Source organism: Amphiura filiformis, chromosome 6 (genome assembly GCF_039555335.1).
Source record: "Amphiura filiformis chromosome 6, Afil_fr2py, whole genome shotgun sequence".
NCBI classification, from domain to species: domain Eukaryota; kingdom Metazoa; phylum Echinodermata; class Ophiuroidea; order Amphilepidida; family Amphiuridae; genus Amphiura; species Amphiura filiformis.
In genome coordinates, this window is record NC_092633.1 from 58,707,070 (window position 1) to 58,723,279 (window position 16,210).

The following is a 16,210-nucleotide window of genomic DNA, read 5'->3' on the forward strand; positions in this document are numbered from 1 at the left end:
GTGAGGATCTAAAAAGTCGTTAATATACACAATACCCATGTCACACCACTCATCATAACAAAAATACTTCTTGGTTTTAGACCTAATATTCCTAGAATGTCAGAAAAATTCTTATTATAAGTTTGTTGACAGGCCCTGTCACGATAAATATACCAAGTCCTGAGAGAGTCAGCTAATTGAGTACAATCAAGTTTATTAAGGAGACTCTCAGGAGCATATGATTTCCATAATAAATCACCATACTGCTGATCCATTTTTGTGAGCTCAATTTTTTTCCAAAAATTATTAAAATCATTATCAAGTAGTAATTTAACCCAAGCCATTTTTTGTGCCAAACAGAAATTGTATGGGTCAATCATACGAAGACCACAATAATCAAAATTATTACAAAGATAAACTCTTTTCACCCTATCATTACCACCATTCCAAATAAATTTATAAAACATCTTATCAAGTTCTTTGAAATAGTGTTTAGGGATCCTAATACATAAGACCGTAAATAAATAGAGAAGCTGAGGTAAGAGAAGAGTTTTTATGACACATATTTTCCCGATCATAGAAAGGTTTCTTGCACGCCAACAGTTCAAGATCCCTTGAATTTGCTTTAACTTAACTTTATAATTAAAAGGGCATTGCGTGATCCACAGCCTCATCCACAAAAAAAAAAAAAAAAAGTTGAGATTTTTATATCACTGGAAACCTCTGGCTACATAATGTTTATGTACAAAATATTTCTTGCAGATTAATTCGTTTAGCAAAGATATCGTGAAATTTGAATTTCGTTCTGGTGCACCAGAACGAAATTACAACGCATTGTCTATGGAGCAGTGCAGGCCCGTACGCAGGATTTTTTTAGGGGGGTGCTGATTTTGAAAAAGTGGACTTTTTTCCAAGGGGGGGGGGGGGGGATTTTGTGAAAAGTGGACTTTTCCCCCAAATTTGGACCTTTTTTGACAAAAAAAACGTAAAAAACCTGATTTTTTTTTCTCGCTACGCTCGCAAATTCTTAAATTTTGGGACTTTTTGTATACTTTTTGCAAATTTGGGGAGGTGCGGTCGCACCCCGCACCCCCCTGCGTACGGGCCTGGAGCAGTGTAATACACATAATCATGCATAACTCGCTAACGCAAAATCGGAATCAACTGAAATTTTGGGAATATGCTTTTTCGTGGATATGTACTGAAAAATGTCATAAAAAGAGGATGCTAGGATCACGAAATACTCCTTTAAGATCAAACATACAAGTACTTGTTGATCGGGAATTAAGAGAAAACTCTATACCCAAGGTTTTAAACCGATTTCTCTTCCAAGTAAGACCCTGCTCGCTAAAAGGAAAATTTGAAGACCCTTTTTTGGATCCAACCCAAATAGCCTCAGATTTAGAAAGGTTAATTTTACAACCAGAACAATTTGCAAATTTATTCAAGGTAGCAAAAAGGTTATCAAAAGAATCTTGAGACCCATCCAAAAAACAGATAGTGGAAAACTTGAACTAACAAGCAATCAAATAACAAACCCGGGGTATAAAACAAACAGCGGTAGCCTGTAGGTACGCCACTGTAATGCGCCCAAATGCGCCCAAACTGCAAGTTTCGATACATCGATTATCTCATCAGGTGACCAAAATATTCTAGTATTATGGCTTGGCTAACTTCATTTTAGAAGGGAAATTCCTTTCACATTTTTAGCTTTGTTGTGCATGTCATTGTGTTGGATGGTAAGTAAGCTTAAAAATCTATTCTCCCTCCATAGCCCTAGTCTAGATATTCTGCCCGAAATTACAATAGTGCAGTAGTCCGAGCGAGGTTTATATAAATTATAGCTCGAGATAAAATAAATCGTAACGTAAGCTTCATGGCTTACACATGACTTACAAATGCTAGGTTAGGCATGTTCACAAAATTTTCAAGTAGGATATTTCACATGGAAATTATTTTGTTTAAAAAGGTGATTATTTAACTTAAAAATGAGGGGTCAACCATGTCTGTAGGTCAAAAATTAGCGAAGTTATGGGCAAATGTCTGTTTTTAAAAAACTGCACTTTTCTGCGAGCATCATTGACAATGCCTTACAATGACTTACTGTACAAAAAAAGCATGTAATGCATCATTTTTTACCACGATGATCCATTTTACACAAAGGCGATTTTATTTTATGAAATCTAACTTTCACTGCATGCTGACTTCTGTATCAAGGATAAAGTACCAGAACTTTTTAGACTACGTCTCCAAGTTTCTGGTGTCCAAATTTCAAATTTTTGTATTTCCCTATGGGGATTACACAGTTAAGCCATTGACTGTGAGCTACTGTGGTCGCAACTTTTTGGATTGAATGTCGCCCTCTATAATAAGCAATGTGGACATGTCTAGCTAGGTCTAGGAAAGAAGTGGTATATTTACTAAGAAACGCATATAACTTTCCTTAAACATGTTGAAGGAAGTAGTGTTTCTGATACATATATGTCTTATGTGTCATGATTCGTTTTTGATATGTTTCACAAAATGAGACAGATTTTGGATTTGTTTAACTTTAAATACTCTGGTGGGGGGGGCTGGAAAATATGTAGGGGGGTCAAAAATTTTAGGAGTTCTGAATAGGGGGTTAAAAAGTTTTGGGTGTATGAACAGGGGGTTAAAAAGTTTTTCGCACACGTGGGGGGGTGTAAAAATTTTGACTTTTCATGAAATGTTCCCATATTGAAACAGAACAAAAGTACATTTGATCCAGTGTTAAAAATTGTCGTCTATGACTTTTAAAATTTTGAGGTTTGTGTCAGTTCTTTCTGGTCAGCTCTTTAAATCACTAAAAGCTATAATATCTTTGCTCTTTCTTTAGTGTTGACAATTTGTACAATATTAATGTTTCATGTAGTACAGATTATTCATTTATTATCACTAATATATACAACTAAATCATGTTGCATTACAATTATAGGCGGAGGAGGCTTGAGAACCGGGGTACACGTCCTCCCCTCTAATGTTTTTCCATGGGGGACATCCTCTAAAAATCCTGAAAGAAGAAAAAATAAAGCAATTATTGCCATGTGCAACTTTTTTTAGCACATCGAAAAGTATCATGTTTTGGGCCCAAATAGGGTAAAATTGCACAATTTTGCGCAAAATGAAAGAGACAATCTGGAGGGCAAAGAAAAGGAGCAAGAAGATCGACCCTTTTCCATATAAATTCAACCCGATCATGGGCCAAAATAGTATAAAATACAAAATGTTTGCACGCTGTGTGCCCACATTGTCACAATAAAGGCATTTTCATCCCATCATGGGCGAAATACCCCGGCGAAATACACAATTTTTGCACGCTGCTTTTGTCCCAATAAAGCCTTTTTTAAAGCTCAAATACATGTAGGCCTACAGTCTCTCTAAAAAACAAAACCGGTATATGTATTTGCAACTGCAATTTATTTTATCGTCTGTGTCCCCGAAATTTTATTCACCCCCCGACCAAGAAAACTGGCTACGCCCTGTATTTTGGGCTAAAATAGTCTTGTTTTTGAGCGCTTCGCCGCAACAAAAAGTCCCAGCAAACATAGGCGTAGATCCCGGGGGATGCCACATTCAAACACACCCCCAATGTTGATGCTTGTATGTGCGTTTCTGACCAAATTAAGCTCATATTTGGCCATTTTAGCCCCCAAAGTACAAATTTTTGCGCGCTTTGCGCGTATGTAATCCACTTTTACATCAAATTTCATTCGTTTAGCTTCCAAATGGCAAAAATTTTAGCACATGCTACTAAAAGCATTTCCACAATTCCACCTCAATGACATGCATACAATTTCATTGCACTTGAATACAAATTTAGTAGGCCTATCATTAATGCCATTTGAATGGTAGTAGAATTGAATTAGGAGAATGGTACATTATGATGGGGGGGGGGGGGTCAAAATAGTTTTGAACCTATATGAGGGGGGTCAAAAAGTTTTAGGTCCATTAAGAGGGGGGTCAAAAAGTTTTGGGTTCACGAAAAGGGGGGGTTACAAAAATTTTCGACATGAAAAAAAATATTTTCCAGCCCCCCACCAAAGTATTTATGAACACTCCCTTAAGTTGTAGTATTTACCCCTTTGGTTTTGATTTTGGACTGGAGGCAGGTTTCTTCCAGGGCCCGTAATTCTTTTAATTTTGAAGGAACTGTTATGATTGATCGTAGTTGATTGGCATTGCCTCATGCACACTACGGCAACGTTACACAGTGAGTCAATTGGGGCGAACTGGTCGTGGCCAGTATGTATTGTGTATTGCCTGGGCTAGTTCACCTCGTAAACTTGTATGGCTCAAAATTCGGACCGCTCGCAATTGAGTTTACTTCTTTCTGTGTTTTGAAATTTGTTGATGTTTTAATGATCCCCGATTTCCGGTCGATTATTTTAGCTGTGTCATGTCACGTGCATGACGCTAGTGGGTACCAGCCAAACTTCAGAAAAAAAAATCACGATCGCCGATAACGATGTGATATGGGACTTACACAGCCTGATTACACAGAGATATTTCTTGCCAAAATTTGACCATTTCTAGGTAGCTTGGCCCTACTTTGTTAGGGACAGGCATAAATCATTTTTTTGTTCTGATCCCTCCCAGTCTCCCAAAACATCAAAACATCAAAAGTTTTGCACATTTACTTACGGTACTTAAGACTGTCCTTTTTCATATAACGCAGACAAAGACAAAGTAGAGGCTAAGTACTACTACTAGTTTATATCAGGCCCGTGCACGCAGGATTTATTTTGGGGGTGCTGATTTTGAAAAAAGTGGACTTTTGCCAAGGGGGGGGCGATTTTGTGAAAAGTGGACTTTTCCCCCAAATTTGGACCTTTTTGACCAAAAACCTGATTTTTTGGCTCGCACGCTTGCAAATTCTTAAATTTTGGGACTTTGCATATTTTTTGCAAATTTGGGGAGGTCGGTCGCACCCCCGCACCCCCCGTGCACGGGCCTGGTTTATATAGTAGTATATACTACGACGTACTCATATTTGATATTATTAGTATTTTGCAAAGATCTATCGTACTGGACAGTGGCCGACCAATCGTGTAAAATCATGACTGCGTCACAGCCATGCTACGCAGATTGATCAGCTAATGAGGTGCTGATGTGAATGTGATGATGACATGTCATGTTAAGATATCGATGTTAGAAAAGGAGAGAGAACAAAATTATATCCATAGGTTATATCCTGTCGCATGGTCCTTTATTCTCAATTCTATATTGCCCCCCATGACATGACTGTGATTTGTTGAAACGCGTCACATAACTGTGCACCATCTATTTTGAGGTCATTGTGTGAAATCGGAGGATTTTGTTTTGGACCGAGGTATTTTTCCGAGGGAGCGGTAGGCCCAAAACAAAACCCGACAATTTCACACAATGAACTCAAAATAGATGTGCAAAGTTATTATTGTCAATTTGTCATTCATTACAGTTGTATGATATTTTGAACAAATCAAAATGTCACTTTATGTTATTTTATGTCATAAAATGCTGTTAAATAAAACCAGTTGTAATTATTGTTATTACCTACTCTAAAAAATCGAACAGGCGAATTTACCATTGCACCGACAACAAGAGCTACCAATCACAGAAGCGTGACGACGGTGACGGCATCGTGTAGGGCTGTAGGCGTGTGCGTTGCCATAACGCTTACGAACACGCGTAAGTCATTGTAGCGCCAGAGTCATTGTGAGTTATTAATGACCGCGCAATTAGTGCGCGGTCAGGCAATCAATTTCTTTTGATTGGATCACAGGCTTCGCGTATATTAATGAGGTTATGAGTTAGCAATAAAGTGGCCAGGGCAACAAACTTTATGTTCTTCTCGAACTATTGCAGTGTGGTATTTCTGTGAAATATCATTATGCATTTAAAGTGTATTTTGGTCAATCATACATAGTAATGTTATTCTAATTTAATTATATTGATTTAATTGTTACTGCCTAAATGTATTGAGATTTATTTATATACCAATGACTCTTGTTTACATTTAATTTTATTACTTTGTTGAGCTATTAGTATCACTTGTATATTGATGTTGATGATTGATGAAAATAAAATATGAATGAATGAATGAATCACAGCGCACAGCAAAGCGTGATGCAGTATATTATTAGCGTCGTTATGCATTCTATGCAATGCATTATGTTTGGTTACACGTTCGCAATACTCGCTATAACTTACGCTTTGGTTACTCGTAGGCGCTCCACCTTGTGGTAAACAACTTGAAATATTTGGCCAAAAGATGTGATTTTTCTCTTAAAATCGCAAGTGCTATTTTGTGGTAATAGAATAGAAATAAAGGATGCAGCATTATCCTTTACACGCAAATAATGTGTCCTGGGCAGTAAAAACGTTTAAATAATGGGTTCGGCCAAGCACTGACCTACATCCATTCTCCCATTTTTCCCTCAAATGTTCTGCAATGGCAATTTCGCGCACTCCACACGCAGTTGTTTCAACACATAGCTACGCCACAGGGGGAGGGGTGGGGGTGCCAATTTTGTTTCTTGCCCCGGGCGCTACCAACCCAAGTTATGCCACTGATTTAATATCATGAATCCATGTCATTTCAACAGAGGCCTCCACACTGACCCTCTTGGAATTAGTTGATATATATATGCTCATGATGCATTCTCAATATGCCAAAATGAAGTCCCTCACTTTGATAAAGTTACAGGCAATGGAAAACCCTTAATAAACCTCTATTCTCTGTGATATGGGGAAATTGCATGTTTTTCATCGATTTCAGCGGCCTAAAAATCAATTTAAGTCAACAATATACAAACAGAGCACTATAGATTTTCAAAATAGACTGCCTACTTTACTCGTATGTAAAACCATGAAACCACAGGCCCAAATTCCCCTTAATATAGGGTAAAAAATGGAAAATCTAAACTTTGAGGGCATTTTTCATCTAAATGAAGCGCTAAGTTTTTTTTCTTTCTTCGTAACTCTCAAGTACTCCCTCTGGGCTCTAGCCTGCCACAAACAACAACTTTAACAAGCACTTCTTTAATAGGGTTAAAGCACCTTGAAAGTACCAACTGAAATTACTATTACTAAATGTGATAAAACGCTTTTTTAATACCCTCTGCGGAAAACGATACATATTTTTTTCCCTTTTATCCCGTAAATGTGAAGAGGACATATGGGTCAAACATAATTGATATAATTGTGGTCTTCCTTTCATTAATTTATGTGATAAAATGACCCCCAAATATTCATTCATTTCATTTTGGCATATTGGGACCACATCATTAGCTTATCAGCCAATTCCAAGAGGGTCAATGTGGAACTTGCTGAAAATCCTGTTGATTTTTAAAGCAAGCATTATTATTCTCTTAGTCTCATTCTCCTCACAAACATATCCATAAAATTGACTATCTTACTAAGCAATGGAAGCACATGTGCAAGAATTGAAAAAATCGCTAATGATCAAATGCCAGTACTCACTACTTGGCAATTGTAAAAATGCCACCATTGTTCAGTTCTGGCTAGCAATGTGGCCAAGAACATTTTGCCTCACTGTTAGAAACTGCCAAGTGTACATGTAGGCTCAAACAAAGTGCAAGAATCTTTTTAGATTCATGCAAATGAAAATAGGAGTATCTCTGCTTTTTATTAAACTTCATGGCTATAATGGATTCTTGGATTCTGAACCTAATTGAAGCCAACTGGTTGCAATGTAACAATAGGGCATAAGAGAGTCAGACTTCTGATCGATATCTGCTGTTGCTTTTTCGATGATTATATCTTACGTCATAAAAGAACACCCTCGTTATTGCTTAGTATGATACAGGTTTACATATCTTACTAGGCATGTGGTACATACATAAAGGCCTTATACATGTAGTAATGTGATATTTGGGGGCAAATACTCTACATGGCATTGCCTTTAGGATAAATGTACAGTCATTCAGTACCAAAAAGTACTTGCGTGTGAGCAAGCCCTGGCCATGTCCCTATGCAGCTAGTAATTGAAGCTTTAGTGTATTCATTTAGATTTTGTTTTTAAGTTTTATTTTAATTTTCTTCGCAACAAAGAAAGGTCTAATCAAACTATTCATCATTTTTTTCATATTTTGTTGTAGGTGAAAGTGAGTGTTGTGTTTTAGACTAAACACATACATGCCATCAGCTGTGACAAACTTGACCAGTACTCTTCTCAACTATCTTGCAGCCTATGTAGTGCATAAACAAACAAATCATGGCAGATATTTCACAGAGTTCTACGGAACAAACCTGTGCTTCTGAATTCCCTTTCCTTCAAGATCCTGAAACAGTAACATTTATTCACAAGTCAAAGGTCATGATAATCATACAAGGTCTCCCTGGTAGTGGAAAGAGTCATCTTGCCCGTGAAATCAGCAAAGTATACAGTGATCATGCAATATGCTGCGCTGACAACTTCCGCCCATCAGACATCAAATATCCATTCCCGAAAGATATTCTGACCAAGTCGCACAAATGCTGTCAAGATACAGCAGAACATGCTGCCAAAGATGGCGTCAATGTTATTGTGGTGGACAACTCCAATATACGACTATGGGAGATGCAGCCTTATTTGAATTTGGCCAATGAGTACAACTATACAGAGATAGTGGTGGAACCACAAACTCGTTGGAAGTGGAACCCGGTAGAGCTGGCAGCTAGAAGTACACAGGTGAGAGAATTGCTTCAGTTTATCATACAGATATGGTGATATGCCCGTCTATATATTCAGTAGGGATGACCATCATAATTTCATGTTGCCGCTATTGCTACAAAAGATTGTTTTCTGGAAAGAACTCATCAACAGAAGTATTTTGGTGGTTAAATGGTCAAAATTGGTCAAAAACTTTTTGAATTATGACTTTTCAAAGTTTCCCAATCTGACCGGTCATTGGAACGAAATAAATTGACAAAGTCTAAAAATACCAATGTGAGCAAAATTGGTATAAGCATATATTTACCTTTTTATATTTCTTTATTTTAATATATATGCAAACATGAAACAAGCATATTGTGAAAGTATCAAAGGGGATTCTAATGAAATGGCACTTTACTAGTCAATAGCATTAAGTATTTCTTCAAACCGAGGTACTGAAATCATGCTTTTAGAAAACATTTACCAAAAATCATCCATAATGGCCGAAGTGGCACAAAATCAAAAGTCCAGGTGAACTTTTTTTCCACAACAATATACACTACACATAAGAAAAATACTTCTGTACTACAAGGGATTTTCAACATAGGGATCCAAACAATCAAGTACCAACATGCACAGCTTTGTCCTGATATCACTTCTGGGGTTTTAACAAAATGTTTAACCTCTATTGTGATTGGCAGCAGCATAAGGTATCTCTTTGATAGCTGATAATGCCCAGCCATTCAGCAAGTGGCTAATAACTGACCTTGATAGGCTTGAATGAATACTGTCATCTGCTACAAAACCATCACACTCTAGGAACTGGTCACTCCATATGCTACAGCGAGCACAGTACTTTAACAATGGAGTGAAAGACTTATTATTGATTAGGCGCGTATTTTAAAAGTACAGCTCCTGTGCGTGTATAGCAGCAAGTCAGTGCAGATGGTATAAATATAAGAAAATGTTTAGGGTTGAAATCAGGTGAAAGATACATCGAATGGGCACGAAACTTCACATTTATGTTCAGAAAGGTGTCTTCTTAGCATGATTCGAAAGGAGTATGGAAATTCCAAAGGGAAGCTGGTGATTTAATTTGTTACTCGAGATCTACTTGTTCAATTTTTTAACCTTTTTACAGAGGGTATGATAGAGGTATTGCTGGCAACTCTGCCAAATTACAGCTCAGTAGGCCACGTTTTTCACCTGAAATTATTGACATGAATATTTTGTGCCATTCTTGAGCAGTGCTGAACTCAGCCACTGGCAATAAAAGCGCACTGTGGCGATGGACCAATTTTGACTCGCACTTACAGGGAAATGAAATAAGTTATGTTGCTGTAATTAGCAAGATAGTTACAAATTATAATTGGCATTAACATCTCCAATTTTTACAGAAAAATTATGAAAAATAAAAGAATGAGCTCAATTTAGAAATGTCTCTGCAAGCAGTGCACAGTTGAGCTCCCTGCATGTCTATGGGAGTGTTCTAATGAAGTTGATGGTTCATTGGTCATCCCTATATTCAGAAATTGTTACCCTGATCATCCTGTACAAAATAATGGACATAATAGTACGGCATAGCCCTACACCTAATTTTCAGCCTTTCCTGACTATTTACAATAGTGACTGCAAATCAGTAACTGATCGACATCTCTGACCGTTTAAAAATATACCCTACATGTAGGTCATTCTATGCCAATTCAACCAACAGTACTACCCTCTCTGAATTGCTTTATGTACATTTGTAGTGACCAATGCCTGATTTTTGAGTTCCTAAAAATAAAAAGTAATGTGTGAATATTGCTACCTTGGTGTACATTTATGAAAAAAATCAAGTTGAATTCTGATGTAACACTCCTGACGAGACAGGATTTCTCTTTTCAACCCGCTCTAAAAAGAAAACGGTTTTGATATCATACAAGTTTTATTTTTTCCAAGTTTGGCCCAAATGTTGTTTTTACTAAAAACAGACTGAACCATCATAACCTTACAATGCTACACAATCTGGTGACAAGTGGTTTTTGGAACACATTATATTTTTCGCACCATGTAGTCTTCATAAGTAGACTATTAAGCGACATATATGAAAGAATTTGGTTCTTTAAAATAATAGTAGACACTTCACAAAATGCCATGAAAGCCCATGCAAAACTTTTTAACTTGTATATTTTTTTTACAGTGCATGATTAAAATACAAGTACCTCTTTTCTTGTCACACTAACATGTAACACTCCTGACCATATGGGGAAGAAAATTGGACATATTATTTTTACATGATAGCTATAATAACACTACAAATTGCTGCGGTTAAAGAGTCAATCATAACACACTTTTTGAAAGATGAATTTCTTTGCTGGTCTTTTTCATTTGCACAGCAGGCATCAGTAACCAAACGGTGCGATTATTTTTGAATTTACCCATGTATGCTACATACTGCGTAATTTACTATTATACTTGTTAATTATTTTTTTCAATAGGGTGTGCCAAAAGATGTCATTCAAGAGAAGCTGAAAAAGAAAGACTATGTCTACCCGTTTTTCTATGGCTGGTTCGTTAACAACACCGATTCACTATCTCTTCGACAAATGGCACAGGGGATGTATGAGGAGTGCTTGCAAGAGCCACAATTTGTTGATGAATTTGTACAGTATGCTGTTCCTGGAGCTCCACAAAAGAAAGATGGTAAGTTATTTGTATACAAAAAAAGGTATTAAGATTGGATATGTGTTGAAGGAGTGCAGGTTCTCATATTTTCACTATACTGTGGTTCACATCAAATTTGGTAGTGACGTCAATGCTTTTTAGTGGTTGCACCGCAAGCATGTGAACAAACTACACTTGTTTGCCTGCATGTATGTTCTGTGTGATTAACTTTACATGCGCGGCTCGATACTGGACACTTCAAAATACACACCTATGTCACTACCGAAATTGAGGGGAACCACAGTATATAAACTTTGAGCTCAAGTTGGTGTGGTATTGATGAAAAATATCATTATCCGAAGGAATCATGACTGACAATATAACCCTAACCAAAGACTACCCTTTTACATGTATGAGTGTGACCAGGAACTATAGTGTCTCATGATTATAATTCTGAAAAATAAATAGGAGGGGGAAAGCTTTGTAAATTTTGCTCTCGATGAAAATATCACGTCAAAGGAAATGATTAGACTGATATGACCCAATATATTGGAAACTGACATTGGTTTGTCGTACAGAGGGGCAATCAATATATTGTAGCTTGAACTCTAAATATAATTCATTACTATGCTATTTGTCGTTTACAGGTTCAGTTGATCTGAAGCAGTACTTCTCTGCCAAGACCTTTGATACTGGCCCAGATTCTCTGCACTGTACTGCTTTCTACAGTGACCATGGTGAGATAGATGGATCCAAGCAATATGCAACTAAACCTGCTGTACAACATAGTCTAGGTAGGGCATACAAGCTAGAAATCATTGGACTTCTTATAACTCCAAGATCTTTTGGTTTCGATTAAAACTCAATGAGAAAGAATTGTTACTATGGAACAATGATGATGATGGCAATATCCCTACTCCACCATCTAGTAAGTCAAATGATGAGCTTCAAAAGCAAATGGAACAGATGACCTTTGACCCAAAAGGTCAAGTTCAGTGTCCAGGATGGCATCCAACCAAATTTTCACCAACTTGTGGTCCTGGTAGTCGAGCACATCTGAGTGTGGGAGTAGGCGTTGGTTTTAAAGCAGTACAAACTGGAATTGACTTGGTGCAGCTTGTTCAAGATGAATTAAATGCAGATGCAAAAGGCAAAGATGATTTTCTAACTATTAAGATCAAGAAAGCAATAGCCCGTTGTTATGGCAATGGGAATTGGTTGGTATATTTTGAGGAGTCAATGGCAGTAGACACCTTGTTTACTGGGTATTACTAATAATGTAAGCAACAATGTGTGTTCAAATTCAAATTCACACCTGTGTCAAAGGGGACACCCTCTCAAAATCCCCATTGGTTTATATAGGTCCTTGTTTTAACAGGTCCAGTAAATTCAACCATTGATTGCAACAGTATGCATCCCCTTCATGCCAGAGGGTACATGTCAGAGGGTGTGAGCCAAAACAGCTAATGTGGTAAAGCGAGCTAGCATGACCGACATTATGCTGACTGAAATAATTCATTATCTTGCCAAAAAGGAGGGAATGGACATTGGTTGGTTAACTTTTTACTATTAGGTTGCAGTGGCTTGTAATATATGCAAATGGAATGTTTTGAGCCAATAAGTCAAAGAAGTAATTATAGGTTAAATCACATTGATCAGTAGTTGAGAGAGAAATGCACATGTGCTGAGATATTGATGCTTTCAATGCATGAGTCCCACATGAGGGAGTGCATGGGCACATCGTCATTCAGCACAAGTGCATTATTGTGTCCAATCTCTTGAGCAACATGGGATCTACATTTATTAACCTATTTCTGCTAATTTTGTAACAAACAATATACTAAAAGTGTTGGAAAATTTGACCAATATGAATGCACCCACCTTCAAGAAATATGAACCAATTCTGCAAGATGCAAATGCACAGCAGATAGTATGCAAAACTGCATGCAAGTGCAGTTGTACTATATTTAGGCACTCAACACTAACAGCTTTTCTGACTGGCTGAGTGTATGAATGTTCAGTTGAGTTGTCTAATACATTGAATAACTCAGTGTGTTTTCACTTGCATTAAGTAGGATAAGTAGGCCAACTGTAAAGCGACCATTCTAAATGAAATGCGATAAATTTGATCACGGACTGAATGACCCATTACAAAAATCAAATGGTAACTTTCCTCTCAAATTTCTTAAATTAAAAGCTATCCAATTTTATATATGTTCTGAAGGCAGACACATATTGATTTTGAAATGGAAATGTGTACAAAAGCATTAGGCTATTCCGGTTGAGATCATCCATACACCTTTAGAAGAAATGAATTTCAAATGGAGTCAACCATTCAGGTAACCCCACTTGAAATTCATGTCTCCTATTGGAGGTGTATGGAATGGAATAGTCCCTTTTTATTGTGATAACTCAAATACATAATACTTCCAGGTGAAGTGGAGCTGAGCCACTCTTTGTGTACAAAATGTGTTCACTCTTGATTAGATCGTGACCTGTAATGGCACCAAGGGCGGCAAGGGTAGGGGAGACAATTCCCCTCCCTAACTTGGGCTTTAATATAAGTATTGTGAGCAAAAAATGACAAATTTTCAGATCTTCACCCCAGATTTCACCCCAGCCCACTTGGAAAAAAATCCTGGTCATGACAGAAGTGGGCCTGATGGGACATGACTGAGCCCACTTTGGAATGCATTATTAACACACAAATTTAGGGTTTCTCTACGGGAAGTCAATTTGTGCCGACATTCCTTCCCACAATGCGACATACATCTTGCATATCAAATGTAATAGATTAACCTTCCAAAGGTATCTATTGTTATGCAATATCCCTATTGTATTGTGGGAAGAAATTTCGGTACAAATTGACTTCCGGTAGAGAACCCAAAACCTGTGTATTGGATTTAGTTCGACCTGTCATGACCAACCAATCATGACTAATTGCTCATCTGAGAACATGTCCTAAAATCAGGAAGCGTTGATGTTTTAACAAACACTGCACACACAAAATCCTGCACTTCTCTGTTATTTACCTGAATCTGATCATGTTATGACAATTTGATTGATACGGATTGTCATTTGTCATTCATTCATTTGTCATTGCAGGTATCAGTCACAAAAAATATTTTGTTAGGCTGGAAATTAATTTGAAATGCTAATCACTATAAATTGTTCTTTCGGCATTACAAATAAGTTTTCAGCATTGGAAAATATTTCTTGATGATGACAAACCTCACATTTATTATGACATATTTTTGATTTGTCAAATTCAAAGAGAATGTACCCAAAGAGTCCCAACTCAAAATTGCATTTAATGCTGTGGTAAATCCACCATCTTGGTTTGTCTCGCATGGAGGGCAAAGAGTGTACCCCTGGCATTTATCGCAAAAGTCTGAAATCAAATAATAATATGCGTACTTTATACACTATGTGCATCATGCACGGTGCATGTTATACGCTGAGTGCAATCAAGCAAGCCAAGTGTTACTCTTTTCCATACATGAGCGACAAGCAATTTTCAGTGCAGAGATATGGATAGAGGTAAAATGATATTACATTGTTTTCTGAAATACAGAAATTGCTTTTTTAAAATGTATATATTATATTCACAATCATTAAAAGCTGCTCTTATAGTATTGTCTTAAAATTATGGAGCAAAAATGATTGAAGGTGCATTCCTCCTGTACTCTGATTTTGAACTTCTATATAATCTTTTGATTGTGCTGGAATAAATTATTTGCTTTGATCGAAAACTGTCACTTTTGTGTATTATGTAAATTGTTGATTAGTTGGGGGAGCTGTAACTAGGCGAGTTAAAAAAAGGCGAGTTAAATAAAAGCGAGTTAAAAGGCCAGTTACCCCCCACAGAGATTAGGGATTTGGTCAATTCCCCCCCCCCCGAAGTAAGCTAAAGGCGAGTTACGACAAAGCCATCAAGTCCCATCGGCGAAGTTACGACAACACCAACAAGTCCCTGGCGAGTTATGACAACACCATCAAGTCCTGTAAGCGAGTTACAGCAATGCCGTCAAGTCTAACCATAAAGTCTCGCAAGCGAGTTACGGCTTATTGGAATATTATAAATCGTAAGTCGCCAATGGGACTTGCTGTAAAAATCTTAACTCGCTTATGGGACTTGTCGTAACTCGCCGGCGGGACTTGCTGTAAATCTTAACTCACCGATAGGACTTGTCGTAACTCGTCGGCAGGACTTGTCGTAAAAATCTTAACTCGCCGGAGGGACTTGCCGTAAAAACCTTAACTCGCTGGCGGGACTTGTTGTATTCTCAGCAGGGGTCATTCTTTAATCTCTGCAGGGGGTAACTCGCCATTCTAACTCGCTTTCATCTAACTCGCCCATTCTTAACTCGCCATTTACCTGTCCCCATTAGTTGGTATCATTTCATGGTTTGCCAATGATAAGTTTATATCTATCCTAGGTTGAGAATGATGCACATTGCAAAGTCAAGAGTCTATCACTCAGAGCAACCTTTTCAGACATTGTGAAATTTCTATAGCATATAGGCCAGCAGATTGAGACTCATTTTAGGGGTGAAGTGGCAACTACTGTCCTACCAGCTAATTTGGGTATTTTTGGAAAGTATGGGTCCTTACCATCTCCCAGATATAAAATTGCCCAAAATATCTGTGGGGGAACATGATGAAATGACGTCATCAAAATGGCCGCCCAAATTTTAGCGCACCATACTGGAAATTACCTTATTCCATTAGTTTATCAAACATTTCAAGTTGTTTAAGGTCAGATATGTTATATATCCACTTCGTAAACATTATTTACTTACCTAGAATTGATCTAGACACATTGGAACATTAGAAATGATAGAGGGCGCTTTCAATATGGCTGCCAATTAGCCAATTACTAATTTTACATGATTTATTTAGAACAAAACATGACAAAACGATCTTTTA

General features: G+C 37.4%; 1 protein-coding gene across 1 annotated transcript; it reads left to right on the plus strand.

Annotated features, from left to right (window-relative positions):
- The first annotated feature begins 1,495 nt into the window (after window positions 1-1,495).
- Window positions 1,496-15,039, plus strand: LOC140155726 (2',3'-cyclic-nucleotide 3'-phosphodiesterase-like). The gene is given in 5 exon segments (XM_072178660.1): window positions 1,496-1,718; window positions 8,100-8,671; window positions 11,116-11,320; window positions 11,929-12,129; window positions 12,132-15,039. Coding segments are annotated over 4 exon segments (1,287 nt in total). The 5' UTR covers window positions 1,496-1,718; window positions 8,100-8,215; the 3' UTR covers window positions 12,557-15,039.
- Window positions 15,040-16,210: the final 1,171 nt, after the last annotated feature.